Consider the following 16,818-nt stretch of genomic DNA (forward strand, 5'->3'; position numbering starts at 1 on the left):
ATGTTCTTGTAATCATCATTGTCTATGTTACAATTAAATAAAATTTACATTTCTTTTTTTGTTTCTGGTAAAAAGAAGCATGTTACAATTTTTCCCCCCAATTCATGTAGGACTCTAAGAACACATTTTAAATCAGTGCTTCTATACAGGAACGAAATCCACTATTCTAAATCTTGTTGAAAAGCAACTTGATCTGAAGAGTAAACAAGAAGATTCAAAGTTAAGTATCAGTGGAGTCCAGAGCCCCTAAATGAATAAAATTGAATATATCTTAAAAACAGGATTTGCACACCAGTAAGAGATTTGTTTACAATTCTGGGGAGGAGGGAAGAAACTGTAAGAGGGAGAGTAAAGGGAAGAAAAAGAAGAAGAAAAATAATAGGAAACAAAAAAGAAAGAAAGTTTGTTTAGCTCAAAGTCAATGCAACCATAACGCAACTTGTAATCAAGCTGGGTTCATGCTGTTCCAGCAGGTATTGCATGGAAGGCCTCATCACCAACAGACACAGATTTCTGGGGCTCCATACTCACCAGTGAGTTCTTCCAGAGCAGGCTGTCCAGTCTTGGTGAAGTGGCTGGGCTCCATGCTCACACCCGTTGAGCCTGACTCGGCGGTAACATTCCCTTCAGTGTCCGTCTGAGACCTTCACACACAAACCAAAGCAGACATACTTGTCATGAGAGGCAACTACCACGTCTGGACCACTGTGGTCTAACCACAGCCCTCACCATTACCTCCTATAGCAAGAAGCTTCAGAACAGAGCGGACGAGCGGACTGACGCTAAATAATTCATTAGCCATATGTGGAGCAATGTCCTAAGAACAGAGAGAGCCACCGAACTGTAAAAGATAAACTTCTCATTGCCCAGATGGAGAGTCTGTAATCCCTCACTGGGGAATGCTTCTCTGAACCTCCCTCAGGATGCCAGGTCTAGCCAGACACACGCTGGAGGGTACTGGGTGGTTTGGATAATTTAACCTATGCCAAAGAACAACTTCTAAGTAACCAGCAACGCCAACAAGTCAAACATAAAGATGACTCTATTAACAGCACCCCCACCCCAAAATCATCCTGACATGGTTTTCTCTATAAAGGTGACCATAAAACCAGTTGGAAGTGGGTGCCAAGCAGGTGTGTTTGCCCTCCAGGTCTCTGATTCAGAGCTCAGTTCTTCTGACATGAAAGGTCTCCTTGATCATTATTTCAACACTCGACTGAAATCTGTACTTCCCCAAACCCTCTCCATGCCCTTATTTGTCAAGCAAATTGAAGCAACGGCTTCATGCAATGTTTTCTTGTCACAGCTACCTCTGCTCATTCAGGCATGGCATGTAAAAGCATAATTACACTCAGATGCATGACCCTGCATGTAACATTATTAACGCACTGGCATCCTGAACTAATTCAACCGATTTTACTATCTGTGAGGAAAACGTTTGCCAAGAGTGAGAATGGACGATGGGGGATGTACTGATAAACCTCAAGTCATCCAACTGTTCTTCCCTCCTTTTTTCTTCCTACTGAGGCCATTGTTCTCAATTCTGTTATATTTGCCTTTAAAGGATTTCATAATGCCTGTGCTCCTTTCACCTCCAGCCAGGGTCCAAGCCCTCTTCATTTCTACTGAGGCCTTAAGAGTGCTTTGAAACAGGTACCTCACACCTAGAGGTTGCAAATGGCAGCCCAGTATGGAAACCAGCCCAATTTATTCCTACTGGTCTGCATAATATTTTAAAGTTTTAAAATTAGTTCAACATTTAAAAATTGGGATATTTCACAATAAATATCTGGATTTCTGCCTTCGTCCAGTAAAAACAATAAAGCCTGGGAAAGACAGAGCCTTTGTTATTGTAGATCGCCACCTGCTGGTGCCAAGTGGTGGCTGCACCCTCTAAAGAGGTGTGGCTCCCTCTGCCACAGCCTCGCTCACCCTGAGCCACCCATCTAGATGACCATTTAGAGGCCAATTAGGCAGCTGAATCTGTGATCTCCATTCTACACTCTTCCTAAGTTTGGTCTACTCCCCACACGATTCTTCACTGACTTCTGTAAAACTTACGTGATGACATCACCGTCTTCAGTGGTTTCCATTACCACAGAACAAGGTCTAAACTCCTTATCGTGGTAGACGATGGCCACCTTCTTCCTTTATTTCCAGCCCCATCATCTGCCTTTCTAACCCTTTACATACAGCTCTACTATGCTCCGCCCACATGTGGCTTCTGTCCACATGCCTTTAACAGGTTTATCTTTGTAGTAACTGCAACCTCTCTCCCTAAAGGCCCTTCTCCTCCTTCCTTAGTTCACTCCTAATCTGTCTTTAAGATGCAGCTTCCATGTCATCTTTGCCTGACAGCCTTCCTTGACTCCTTGCCAGGAGTTCCTATAGCACTCTCCTTATTCTCTTGTTGGCTAAAATGTGATCCTATAGCACTCTCCTTATTCTCCTGTTGGCTAAAATGTGATCTAATAAGTAAATCTTTCCTCAATTAGATTGAGAGCTCTCCAGAGGCAAAGGTTAGTTCAAGTTCATATGCTGCACAGGCAACACAAGAAGGGCGTGTTGACTGGATAAATAAGAAATGTTTAAGTCTCAGAAGATGCTAGGTACTAGAAGGAACATTAGACTTGGAAGTCTAAATATTTGACTAGCTCCAGGTCTAAGATCTGTAACTTGTTAGCATGCAAATTTGAGTTAAGTCACTTCACCTCTTTGAATCTCAGCATCCTCATCTGTACAATGGGGATAATAATAGCAACCTCCTCTGGTTCTATAAAAATCAAAGGTATGTGACACACAACTCTTAGTAAACTATAAAGTGATAGAGGGGTCTACTGTACTTCTGAATTGATAAATATAATTCATTCTGAGTGATTTTTTTAAAAATGACCCATCTTCCCTTTACTCCTTGGTAACAACTTTAACATGGAGAGGTTTTGCTGGGGGGAGCAATTATAAGTTATATATAGTGGACCATAAGCTTGAGGGAGAGAATGTTAGAGCAGAAAAGGAGAATAAACTAATTTATAGAATCTAATCTAATCCAAACTTCTCACTTTCCAGATGAAGACAATGAAGATAAAGTGATTTAGAGTCAAGACTGGTGGTTAAGAGCCTGGTCTCACTAGTTAGACAGACTTGGCTTTTTGTTTGTTTTTGAAACAGAGTCTCGTTCTGTTGCTTAGGCTGGTGTGCAATGGCGTGATCATGGCTCACTGCAACCTCCGCTTCCCAGGTTCAAGGGATTCTCATGCCTCAGCGTCCTGAGTAGTTGGGACTACTGGTGTGTGCCACCTCGCCAGGCTAATTTTTGTATTTTTAGTAGAGATAGGGTTTCACCATGTTGGCCAGGCTGGTCTTGAACTCCTGACCTCAAGTGATCCACCCACCTTGACCTTCCAAAGTGCTGGGATTTCAGGTGTGAGCCACCATGCCCAGTCCACACTTGGTTTTAAACATGAGCTCCTCTAGTCTAATTCTGTGACTTGGGGCAAATTGTGTAATTTACCCCTAAGCTGCTAGCTCATGGAGGTGTGGGAAGAATGAAGTGAGCTAAGAGGTAGAAAGCCCTTAGCAGACTCTCTGCCCACACTCGATCAATAACTGTTCCTTCAGCTGGTACCCAAGACCTCAGAAGGAATGAAGGGCTGATAAAGGACAAGGCCCAGGTGTCCTGATTTCTATCCTGGTGCTCTTGGTTCCAGCGTCACTTCCCAGACTCCCCTAAAGATGAAGGCACCTCAGAGGGGACAGAAGGACGTTACCCAGAGCGGATATTAACATAAAAACGGGGCTAGTCAGATCCAGATCCACATCCTAGACATTTTCCTCTTCCTCCTCTTTGTCAGACTTTTGCTCTTTATCATTAAGACTTTTCTTCTGATAGAAAACCTTGAAATAAAAAGAGGTTATATGTTTTATAATCTTTCAAATTATAGCGAACAACAAAAAAAGAAGGAATGGGATTGATGGTGATCAAAGACTGTCATATTTTAATTTTGAAAATGCAAATACAGAATCTGTGAATCTTGAATATGTATTACCTCAAGACTAATAACGCTACTGGAATTATAAAAATTTCATGAGCTATTCAGTTGCCTCCATACTTCAGAGAACAACTGTATTAAAAGCAGTTCATGGCTGGGCGCAGTGGCTCATGGCTGTAATCCTAGCACTGAGCTCAGGAGTTCAAGACCAGCCTGGGCAACATGGTGAAATCCTTTCTCTATTAAAATTTAAAAAAAAAAAAAATTAGCCGGGTGTGGTGGCATGCACCTGTAGCCCTAGCTGAGGCATGAGAATTGTTTGAACCTGGGAGGTGGAGGTTGCAGTGAGCCGAGATGGTGCCACTGCACTCCAGCCTTGGCGATAGAGCGACACTCCATCTCAAAAAAAAAAAAAAAAAAACACAAAAAACAAAAACAAAACAACAGCCGTGTGTGTAGACCAGCTGAGTCATTATCTAAGCCCTGGTGCTCTTCTCAGGATTGCGAGCTGAGCTGATGACTTGATTCAATAAAGTGAGACCTTCTCCCAATTAAAAAGATCAGCACGACCCTCACTGAAGGAGAATGCAAGCAGAATAAAAGGAAGGAGCACAATGCCTGACATTCTTTTGCTGGCCTAGTGCTGGCTGGCTTTCCTTTGAAAGCACTTAAGCCAGTCCCTCCACCAGCTATTGGCAGGAACTGTAACAGAGCCCACTAGAACACAGCTCAGGAGGAAAGAGGGAATATCACATTCTTTGGGGAATCAAACAAACATAGCAAGCTGAGAGTCTGGGCATGCACCTATGCACCTGAACAGGTATATAAATACATGTATGCATATGTGCCTTTGCATTTCATGTATGAATGTATACTTGTGTTCATACTTATATGTGACTTTTAATGTGTGTCCACATGTATGGCGGTATGAGTGTGAGTGTACAGTTGTGCATCTGTATGCACTTGAGTTACAACCACAAAACATGTGTCTAGAATGTGACACTTGATCATTAATCCTCTTTTGTGTGTACGAGTATTAGTTATCCAATTGTGCAGTGTGGCCAAATGCACTGCTCATCTCCAGCACAGGACGGAGTTGGGCACTGTCAGTGAAAGCTCTGGGAATTATAAGAACTTTAAGGGCAGGGGCTGGGGAGCTTCCATCTGCCTGGAGTGGACTCATCCATGTGTATGACATGGCACCTGGAGCCCGCATGCCGCATTCAGTAAGAGGCGTGTTGTAGCCTGAGCAACAAGCTATGTCGCTGGCCAGAATCACACAGAGCAGCAGCACCACAGTGTGGACTGGCTCCACACAGTCTCTCATGGTCCTGAGGATGTGCCGTCAAAGAGAAAGGGGCTGGGGGACAGATAAGGACAGAAGGATCCGTCCATCACCACAAACACCCAGGCTTATCTCCTCAGAACATGAGCTCTTCTGTTCTTCTAGAACCGGCCCCTTCCCTACCATTACTCTTCTCCCCCATGTCCCTCTCCCTTCAGAAAGCCCCACCATGCAGCAGGGACTGTGAGGATCTGAATGTTCAAGGCAATCTCTGCTATAAGAAATCTTAGTTATTGAGCCAGGTGTTTATTATTTTATTTATTTTTTAAATATGTTGGGATGTGTTAGGACTAATGCTGGGGCCTGTCGGGTGACACCAAACCGCCCCCACCCTCATATTTAGGCCTTCATGCTTTCTGCTTAGGGAAGCTGCTGCTACAAGGCCTGGGGTCCCCATATTCCTATGCGTCCTGGGATCAGCTCACATTTTACTTCCCTTCTTCAGCTTTCTCTGTTCCTCCCCCAACCTGTGCTGTATGAACTGCTCCCTGGAGCACATTGTGTCTGCTTCTCTTAGGAGCTTATCACATGGTTTCTTAGCTATTGACTTACATATTCCTGGAGCACAGTCTAGCTCCTGCCCTCACAGACCTGCAATCCACTAGATAGGATCTTTTACCCAACGTCCCAGGCAGCACAGGTGGGCGGCAGCTCCTACCTGTACAGGAAAGGTGCGACCGTGGCAGTGTTGGGATGGTTGTATTGCTGCTGGGGCTGAGGTAGCTGAACACTGACGGTATTGCTTCCTGTGGTCTGGGTGGTCCCAATGGACCCACTGACGGTCTGGCTGCTGATGCTGTGGTTCAGTGTGGTCCCTCCTGGGCCTTTTCCTTCTGAGGACGCCAGGCTGGAAGAGGAACTGGAGTGTCTGCCGTCCAGCTGGGGCTTCTGCTGGGGGAGCCCTGAACTCGGCTTCCCACTCCGGCTCCGCTCCCCTTCCTTGGAAGGCGCTGGGGCACTTGGGGATTTCCCGGGCATGCTCTTCATTCCTGGTTTTGGTATTCCACTGTGGGAAGGGGCCATGGGCTCCTTCTTGGCACTGTTGAGCTTCCCCCCTTTGGGGATGAAGCTGGCGATCTTGGAGGACTTTTTTGGCATCTCGGGCAAGGCTGCTCCACTGGGGTCTTCTTTTGGCTCCTCCTTAAGGTCCAGCCTCTCCGTCACAGAGGCTCTCTTGGCAAGGTCCTTGCTTTTCTCCTTATCCTTCTCCCGCTGTTGTTTCTCCTTCTCTTTTTCATTGCCTTTCGGAGAACTCTTCTTGTTGGTCAGCGCCCGGCTAAAAGTCCTCTGGGCAATGCCCTTGAGTGCAATCTTAGGGCTGCTGGAAGCAGGGCCCACGGTGGTGAGCATGCGACTGGCGGCCTCCAGCTCCTCGCTCTCTTCGAAGCTGGGCAGAGTCTCCAGCCGCTCACAGCTTGTGTCCCGGGACCCCGGGCCCTCACCTGCCTTTGAGCCCCCTTTACTGTTGAAAAGTTTCAGCTTTTCCAGCATGGACTTCTGATTGTTGGGGGCTGGCTTCATGGCTTCAGGTGTGGGCCTGGGAGCCTCAGGCCCAGGAGACTTGACTGAGAGCATGGATACCGTGGCACTGTGCTTCACGCTGAGGGATTTGCTGCGCCAAGGCTTGGTGGCTGCACCGGGCTGCGGGATGGCCGAGGAGGTGCTATAATTCGTAGGGGTGGAGCTGCTGCCGCTCTCCAAGGAAGCAGGTGCATTGTCACTCATTCCGGGGTGGGAGGAGGCTGAGCTTGCCAAAGGCTCTGCAGAGACAGAAGAGAGGAGGCCTGAGTCACACCTGTTGACCTGCACTGAAGATCAGGGAGGGTCAGCCATGGCCACACAACCAATCACTCCCAACCCAAATGATGTATAGCTCCATTGCCCACTTTGTGGATTATCTGTGGTTAGGTTTTAATTCCTGGCTTGACTTCCTCCTGCTTTCCGTATGGCACAGTTCACATCCCCCCGACCCCATCACATTTTGGTGGCATGTGCCACGCAAATGTATGAGGGTCTTAACAAATCTTAACAGATACCTACACCATTAATATAGCCAGTGCAGGAAAGAGTAGGAAATACCTACCGTTTTCAATTATTCATCCCATAGTCTGTTTCCCAATTATGGGAAAGAATCAAGAATTATCCAACTTTAAGCAAACAATGTATCAGAGACACTAAAATACAGCAATTACAAAAACAGAAAAGGAGGAGAAACCATGTAGAATCTTTAAAAAAGAATAATTACACACAAAAGTTGTTAATGCCTATTAAAGCATGTAAGTTTTTCCTATGCCGGCACTTTTAAAAAGCTGCAAATGGCTGGGTACACTGGCTCACACCTGTAATCCCAATACTTTGGAAGGCCAAGGCGGGCGGATTACCTGAGGTCAGGAATTCAAGACCAGCCTGGTCAACATGGTGAAACCCAATCTCTTCTAAAAATACAAAAATCAGCTGGGCGTGGTAGAGCATGCCCGTAATCCCAGCTACTTGGGAGGCTGAGGCAAGAGAAGTGCTTGAACCTGGGAGGCAGAGCTTGCAGTGAGCTAAGATCATGCCACAGCACTCCAGCCTGGGCAAAAAGAGTGAGACTCTGTCTCAAAACAAAACAAAACAAAACAAAAAAACACAAAAAAAAACAACAAAAAAAGTTGCAAACATGGTTCAGGTTTGACTTAAAAACAAAAAAAAATTTTTTTTTTTTTTTTCTCTCTAGAGTGTAATCTATGCACATGGCTCCACTGTGGGCAAGAAAACACACAGGTTATCTGAAAGTCGAGGCTTCCCCTTGGCTCTCAGTGAGTATTTCCCTGGCCAGACTCTTTTCTCAGAAAAGCCTCAAAATATTTCCAAACTGGAGCCAGAATCGTTCTAGTGAGGGCAGGCTCCAAACTAACGGCTAGTCACCAAGGTGGCCAATGTGACAGAAATGGAAACTGCAGCACCCTTCTTCCGTCAGTGCCCAGGATGATGCAGCCTCTCTCTCAAGGAAGGACAGCTGTTGGAGAGAAAGTGCCAGGCAAGGCACGTCTCCACTGGGCCCTGTGCCCACACCCACCCATACCCCATGCCCAGTGTGCACAGCAGACAGGACACACCCCTTCAGCCCCCCCAAAAGCACCTCTGCATCTGCAAAGTCACAATGACATGACTTACCTAGCAGCAGCCACTTTCTCCTGCAATGATTCCCTAGGAAAAATCCTCCAACCGGAGAGGCTGCCCTTCCAATTGTCACAAGTGTTTTCGGTTAAACTGCTCATGTTTCTAATTAACTTTTGTCATCCACAACTATTCCAGTGCCCAGAAGCCTGGCGGGATTAACGGCTGCTTCTTCTGCCCTTTTTTTTTTTTTTTTTTTTAAATACCTATGTTCCACTGCCTTCTAGCAACAGAGTAAACTGTATATAGAGCGGCTTATTATGATTTAAAAGTCAACGGCTGCTAAAGCCGAGTGAAGGCAGCCCCTGTGTGGGGCGTGAGCACCGTGCCGTGAGAGCTCACAGCAGAGGAACTGCCTCCTTTCACTCTCAGCTGCTCGGGGAAGCCACAGCTCCAGGGTGATCCAAAGCAGACCTCCCAATGTTTTAAAACACATATATCTTCCTGACTTACTGGGGATTTGGGTTTGGAGGGAGGGTGCCTCACAATCCTCCCTAACAAAACTCAAGGGGTGTTGTTGGATCTTTTCCTGGGGAGAGCCAGAGACTGGCTTGGAATCAGGCTCAGAGAACCCACCCACACTGCCGGCCTGTTAGAAGGTTGCTACGGGCTTGACGCTGCCCATAGGTGGCCTGCTCGGTATCAGGAGGCTCAGTGCTCAGCACATTGTGAAAAGGGGTTCCTGTGCCTATTTTAAGAGTGAGGAAACTGAGACTTAGGTAGGGCTAAAGAATAATTCTAAATTACACAGCCAGAAATGCAGAGATCTGGGATTTGAACTCAGGTCTCCTGACATGGTATCATACCTACCTCCTTTGATGAAAAATACACGTAAACAGCCACTTAAACATCAAGAGCACTTTTAGGAACTGCCCTTTCTACTAGCTTATGTATGTTCATGACATCCATGGTGGGGTACAAACCAACCCTGCCATTTGAAATAAAGCAGCCTACATCACAGAGGATGGCTCTCTGGCTGAAATAATAGTGAATCCACCAATCCTGAGTACCACTCCTCCTAGGAAAACTGTCTTTCCCTTCACCTGAACTCAGATCTGGGGCAGATGTAAAGTTTTCATTCATTCATCCAATATATTCATTCATATCTATCTATTCATTCAATGAGCTCCTAATATGTGTCAGATACTGTTTTAGGTACTTGGGATCCATCTATGAAAAACCAGAAATCTCTGCCTTTATAGAGTTCACATTTTAGCAAGAAGGAGCAGATAATAAATTTAATTAAATAAACTATATTATTTGTTAAAAATTAGTGCTAAAGAAAAGGATGGGGGATTTAGGGGCAGGTTGTAACACTGTCCTTATAGGAACTACAAGATCATGTTCAAAGGTATGTTCTTCTTTCCTAAAGAAGTTTTAGGCATAGTCCCCATCTGTGTCTGGATCAATGTGATCTTGCTACTTGGAACTACTCTGAGGCTTGCTCAGAAATGGACGTCTCTACTATCATTTCTATTTTTTTTTTTAACACTAACAATCACAGCTAGAAATCAACCACCTACGTAGCTAATAACTGACCAAGAAGAAAACAGATACTTGGCTTGTCTTGGTGAAACAGCCATCTGAGACCCTCAGGCCTGGTTTATATCACAAGGCATTTTCCCCTACTGTGTGCTTCACTAGGATTCTGTCCATACCTCTTCCATAGGATGATTTTGGAGGACCAGCTACTTTATACAACGCTCTGGGAACACAGAGTTGAATAAAGCTCCTGCCCTCTAGGAACTCACTGTCTCAGGGTGCAATGGACTTCAAAACAAACCACGAAAACAGTATAAAAAGTGGTAGAGGGCTCTACGAGGTGCTATGAGAAGCAGAGAATTAGTAGCCTCTAGTAATTCTCCCTGAAGAGTTTGAGAAAACTTCCTGGAGAAGTGATCCTTGTGTTATTACATGGTGCTTCTGCTAAAGGTCGGTTATTCCCCTCGTCTGGGATTTCCTCCAGGACAGAGACTCCCCTCCCTGACTCATCTTTGTGTCCTAAAACCTGCTGGAGCATAAAGATACTTAGCAACTGGCTTCTGAATTGCTGGTTGATAATTTTGACATTTGCAAGTCATATTTAAGGCCACAGAGATGTGGGATATGTGATGAGTCTTTAGGGTTTTATTAAAACTCTTCAGCCTACACTCAGGAAAAAATTCAGATTAAAACTCAGAGAATCAGAATTTCTATGTGGTATTTAGTCTGGGCTCCTCTGGTTATTAAGCCATGGGGCATTTCAAGGCTACTCATTACAACTACAAAAGGTAGCACCTGGGTATGATTCTGAATTTGGTTTCTAGAGCAGAAGTCTTGAGTGGGGCTAGAAAGGGGGCATTAGGGCATCTGAGGACCAGGTCATCAATATTCTACACTCATGTCACAGTCAGAAGTCCCCTATGTCGTGAAGGATATGTCAAGTCATGAGTGGTCTTGTACAAAGTAACTTGATACATTTCTATCATTCCTAGGATATCATACCAGTGATCTCAGAGCTTGGCTAAGTGGCTGTTTGGGGCCTGTTCCTCTCTCTCTCCATTTTTCTTTTCTTTCTTTCTTTTTTGTTTTTTGAGATGGAATCTCACTCTGTCACCCAGGCTGGAGTGCAGCGGCTTGATCTCGGCTCACTGCAACCTCCACTTCCCGGGCTCAAGTGATTCTCCAGCTTCAGCCTTACAGACGAGTGCCACCAACACCTGGCTAATTTGTGTGTGTGTGTGTGTGTGTGTGTGTGTGTGTGTGTGTGTGTGTTTTGTAGAGATGGAGTTTCACCATGTTGCCCAAGCTGGTCTCGGACTCCTGAGCTCAAGAGATCTACCCACCTCAGCCTCCCAAAGTGCTGGGATTACAGGTGTGAGCCACCGCACCTGGCCTTCTTTGTCCATTTCTAATCCTGGGGTCCTATGACTCCTACCATGAAGCTTTCCTCAACAGGGTTCTCAGACAGTAAGCTAAACAAAGAGGAGGTGCAGGTGGGTAGGCTGGACCTCGAACTTTGTCCCCAACTCATGGCATGATCCTAGATATGCCATTTTGCCTCTCTTGGCTTCAGTTGCCCCATTTGTTAGAAAGAGGATGAGCTATTTCTCTAGTGTTCTTTTAGCCTTGTTTCTATTCAAATCTGGGCAAGCCTCTGAGAGGCCCTCTGCGGCTGGGTGATTTCCAATCTTGATGGAGAAAACTGGCTGGGTCAAGGTATGGTCAACATTAGATGAGCTGCTTGTGAATTCAGAAATGCTAGTATCCTATGAAAACCAGTTTGGAGGAAGGGGGTGGGATGAGTTCTTCAAAATGAAAAGCACTTATTTCCCTGATAACTAACAACTTTTGTTATTTTCCTCAAATATCTGAACCTTTGTTAAAGCAAAGGAACCTAAGGGGGAAAAAGAAAAGCATAAAAGAATGTTTTGAACATCTGTATCCCCCAAATGATGACATGTGGGCCACTGAAGTGGATGAGATTGTTTTGGATGGCACATGAGTATTTTTATATTTTAAAAGTCATATTTTCATTGCTTATTAGATGTATTAGAAAATCATAACTAGCCGTATATAAATTAACAGTTTCACGGATATTAAATATAGATTTAAAATTTGAGCTCGTTCAAGGAAAATACGAAATAGAAAACACAAGCGGCTCACAGATTTGGCAAAAATCATGCAGAAAGTTTGTGAAAGACTGAAGTGGGAGAAACACTGTTACATTAAATCAAGATACACTCATATTAAATGTGTTCTTCTGAAACACGTAATCAACCAAATAGAAATCAAACCAGAAGGCTCAAATAAGGATTAGGTTCAAAACGAACCTGAAATGGTTAGTTTTTAGATCTTTATTTATTTCTATGTATTTGTCTAGTATGTGATATTTTGCCAGTTCTGGCAACATGACCAGGCCTTGTTGAGCCAAAGATAATTTTAAAATAGTAGCTGTGACAATTTTTGACCACATAGTAAAAACATGGTAAGAATGATATATTGCCATCCAATAAACAGCCACTTCTCCACATGTTAAACTGAAAAATATCAAGATATACTCTTATTATGTACAATAAACTCTGATATATGCTACTGTAGTCTGTTCTAAAATGCTGATTGGAGAGCCCTTAAACAGGTCTTTTTTTTTTTAAGACGTAGTTTTGCTCTGTTGCCCAGGCTGGAGCGCACTGGTGCGATCTCGGCTCACTGCTGGAACCACAGGCACATACCACCACACCTGGCTATTTTATTTATTTTATTTTATGATTTTATTTTGAGACAGAGTTTCACTCTTGTTGCCCAGGCTGGAATGCAATGGTGCAAACTCAACTCACTGCAATCTCCACCACCCGGGTGCAGGCAATTCTGCTGCCTCAGCTTCCCGAGTAGCTGGGATTACAGGTGCCTGACACCATGCCCGGCTAATTTTTGTATTTTTAGTAGAGATGGGGTTTCACCATGTTGGCCAGGCTGGTCTGGAACTCCTGACTGCAGGTGATCCTCCCAGCTTGGCCTCCCAAAGTGCTGGGATTACAGGCGTGAGCCACCGTTCTTGGCGCTTAAACAGGTCTTATGCCCCACTAGTGGGCTGTGCCCTGCAGTTGGAACACCTCAGTTCTAAAAGACCAGCTTACAGGAGTGGTCCACCACCAACTGACAAACCACTGCAAGAAGGAAAAGTCTCATTTGAAACACCGCAGACAGGATGCCTTTGAAGAAAAGGAACTTTTTTTTTCTTGGAGTTTAGAGAGAGCATTAATCCTCCGGTGGGGAGGGAAAAAGTTTGGTTTGGTTTTTCTGGCAACCAGCCTTAATCTTCCCTGACAGGAACCAAAATGCTTTCTAAATGAAAATACTGTTCAAAGCAGATAAATAAACCACTTCTTCTTCTCTCCTTCAGTGAGGGCGGACACTGGCCCCAGGTCTCTCCTGTCCCCAGCTTTTCAGTTAGGGAGACGTTGGTGGTCTGGTCCTGATGCCAACAGGCACTCAGGGAGAGTGTCCTGTTGAGCTCAGCTCCTGTCACCGCTACTGTGATTTTTAAATCTGCCCTGGGGAGGTTTCTAGCCTAAATCCTCTCCCAAGTCTTTGGAGAACAGGCCTTATAATTGGGTGTGGGAAAATGTTTGCAATTTCCTATAATTCGTCAAGGTGTCAATCTTGAGTATTCAAATTGGTTAGTATAATTGAAACAAGTTTTATTTTTATGTTTATTTTTTAAGTGTATTGACTCCAGTCACATGAGCTAGAGACTGTTTTCAGAGTCACCCTGGTCAGTTCTTTTTTTTTTTTTGAGACGGAGTCTCGCTCTGTCGCCCAGGCTGGAGTGCAGTGGCCGGATCTCAGCTCACTGCAAGCTCCGCCTCCCAGGTTTACGCCATTCTCCTGCCTCAGCCTCCCGAGTAGCTGGGACTATGCCTGGCTAGTTTTTTGTATTTTTTAGTAGAGATGGGGTTTCACCGGGTTAGCCAGGATGGTCTCGATCTCCTGACCTCGTGATCCGCCCGTCTCGGCCTCCCAAAGTGCTGGGATTACAGGCTTGAGCCACCGCGCCCGGCCCCCTGGTTAGTTCTTGACAATCTGGTAGCCACCAGACCACAGAAGGGCAGGTGAACCTGTCTCGATCCACTTAGAGGTTCTGCAGGGTTCTTGGAGCGTGGCTGGAGGAGCCTTCTCAGCGGCACTGTGTCAATGTCTAATATTAAGGATATAGCTTAAACACAGTCTTCTCTCCAACTCCTTCTTGGAGAGGATCCCTGGAGGTACAGAGAGAAGTAAAGAAGGAAAGCGGGGCATGAGGACAAACAAGGAATGGAGTCAGGAAAGTGAGAGGGCATGGAGGGAGAGAAAGCTGGGCTTTAGATCCACATGCTCCAAGGATCTTATTGTATCTATAATTCCATACGCTTCTAGAAAGTCTAAGCTAGAATAAGGATGAGGATCTATATAATCAAACGTTTTTTAAAGGTTGTTTTTTTAACGCAATTCCTATCAAAATTCCAGTGACTTTTTTTTTTTTTTTCCAGACACAGAGAAATCTATCCTAAAATTCACTGGAATCTCAAGGGACCCAAAAATTCAAAACAATCTTGAAAAAGAACAAAGTTGGAGGCCTCACACTTTCTGATTTCAAAACCCACTACAAAGTTAAAATAATTTTTTAAAAAGTGTGGTACTATCATAAAGGCAGACATATACACCAGTGGACTAGACAAGATAGCTCAGAAATAAACCTTTGCATATATGGTCAAATAATTTTTGGTAAGAGTTCCACAACTATTCAATAGGGGAAAGAATGGTCTTTTCAATAAATGGCGGTGGGAAAACCTGATATTCTCATGAAAAAGAAAACCAAAGTTGGATTCTTTTTTTTTTTTTTTTTGAGACAGAGTCTTACTCTGTTGCCTAGGCGTGGAGTGTAGTGGCGCGATCTCAGCTTGCTGCAATCTCCACCTCCCGGGTTCGAGCAATTCTCTTGCCTCAGCCTCCCAAGTAGTGGGATTATAGGTATGCACCACCACGCCTGGCTAATTTTTGTATTTCTAGTAGAGACAAGGTTTCACCACATTGGCCTAGTTGGTCTCAAACCCCTGACCTCGTGATCTACCTGCCTCGGTCTCCCAAAGTGCTGGGATTACAGGCATGAGCCACCACACCTGGCCTGGATTCTTACCTTAAACCATATGCAAAGATTAACTCGAAATGGATCTAAAACCTATACATAAAAACTAAAACTATAAAACTCCTAAAGGAAAACATGGGGCAAAACCTCATGACTTTGGATTTGTCAATAATTTCTTGGATACGACACCAAAAGCACAGGGAACCAAAGAAAAAATAGTTGGATTCATGGAAATTTAAAATTTCTGTGCATCAAAGGACACTATCAGTAGAGTAAAAAGGCAACCTACGGAATAGGATGAAATATTTATAAATCGCATATCTGATAAGTGACTGATATCCAGAATATATAAAGAACTCTTATAACTCAACAAAAACAATCAACCTGATTTTAAAATGGGCAAAAAACTTGAATATTTCTCAAAAGAAGATATGCAAATGGCCAATAAAAACATGGAAAGATATTAAACATCACTAGTCATTTGGGAAAGCAAATCAAAACCACAACAAATACCATTTCATGCCCGTTGGAATGCCTACTATTTAAAAAATAAGTGTCCCTGACACTTGTTATCCTGCATTGTGGTTAGTAGATGCACCTGACTTAGCCTACTTCCAAGAATGCCTGAAGTCTTATTGGGTCCCCTGAAATGGTGGCTGGAAAAATCAATAAAGAAACAAAAACTATTATCCACACCAGATCTCTCCATAGGGCTCAAAATTAAAATCAGGTGCTCCTGACTTGTGCCTCTCTTGACTAACCATGTCAGTTCTTTCTAAAACTAACTGAACTCAATGACTACAAATCTTGGTGATGCTTTTAATCGTTTTTTCTTCTATGCATGGTGGAGATTTTTCTCTACTGGGTCACTTAAAATGTCATGTATGAATACTCCAGTATCTTGTGACAGTTTGATAAAAAATAAATATGCAGAATGTAAAAGCACATTATCCTAATAGACAGAACCCTTCACTGTCCTACATGAACCACACATTTCCCAGTTTTCCTCAGTGACTTTTTCACCCCAGAGGAAGCAGAAAAGGCCCTCGACAGCTGCAGCAATTACAGTTGTGTTTCTCTTTAATATATGACAAGGTAATCCTTTTTCTTCAGTGGCTTATTTTGGATAAAACCAAATGAAACCATGGGTAATGAGGTAATTCGTTTCTCTGCTGGTAGCTAAAAACCAGTTTTGTTTTGTTTGTTTGTTTTTAAGAATTATCCCTTTCCAAAGTAGTTTTCACTACATTTTCTCCAAACAGTTTTACAAGGTATGTTCTCAAATCCCACTTCATGTTATAAAGAATCGGTAAAGCTAAACAAAGGTTAACTTGCTGGAAATATTCATATGCAGCTGGGCTTATGTTTGACCTTATGATAACACCTTAAAAAGAGAATAAATTCTTAAAATCTCTCCCTCTCTCTCACACACACACCCTTTACATCAAATGTATTCTATACACATTTTGAAAATCCTCCCACTCAGCTGGATAAGGAGACAGATAATTTGCTGGTATCTGAAGGAAGATACCTTTAAAAATATAAGACATGCCTATTCTTTATCTTTCAGTTCTTGAAGCCACATCACCCTCAAAACACATCCTTTCCCTCTCTTGAACTTATTTGTTCAAAATCCCCAGGAGAAAACTTTTGCTTTAATTGGTCAGGCAATTTCTCTATCTTGTACCATATATGGCTATAAGAAAGCACAAAATTGGCTG

The 16,818-nt window shown here is 43.9% G+C and overlaps 1 protein-coding gene across 4 annotated transcripts in view; it reads right to left on the bottom strand.

Annotated features, from left to right (window-relative positions):
* NAV2 (neuron navigator 2) overlaps window positions 1-16,818 on the bottom strand; it is a 757,451-nt gene that overhangs the window by 182,710 nt on the left and 557,923 nt on the right. For all 4 annotated transcript variants that reach the window (XM_025355931.1, XM_025355930.1, XM_025355929.1 and 1 more), the window contains 2 exons: window positions 5,993-7,094; window positions 532-644 (listed from right to left, as the gene is read on the bottom strand). In XM_025355931.1, the coding sequence (XP_025211716.1) occupies window positions 532-644; window positions 5,993-7,094 (1,215 nt within the window). The remainder of the gene's footprint in view (window positions 1-531; window positions 645-5,992; window positions 7,095-16,818) is intronic.

This window comes from Theropithecus gelada, chromosome 14 (genome assembly GCF_003255815.1).
Source record: "Theropithecus gelada isolate Dixy chromosome 14, Tgel_1.0, whole genome shotgun sequence".
Lineage (NCBI taxonomy): Eukaryota > Metazoa > Chordata > Mammalia > Primates > Cercopithecidae > Theropithecus > Theropithecus gelada.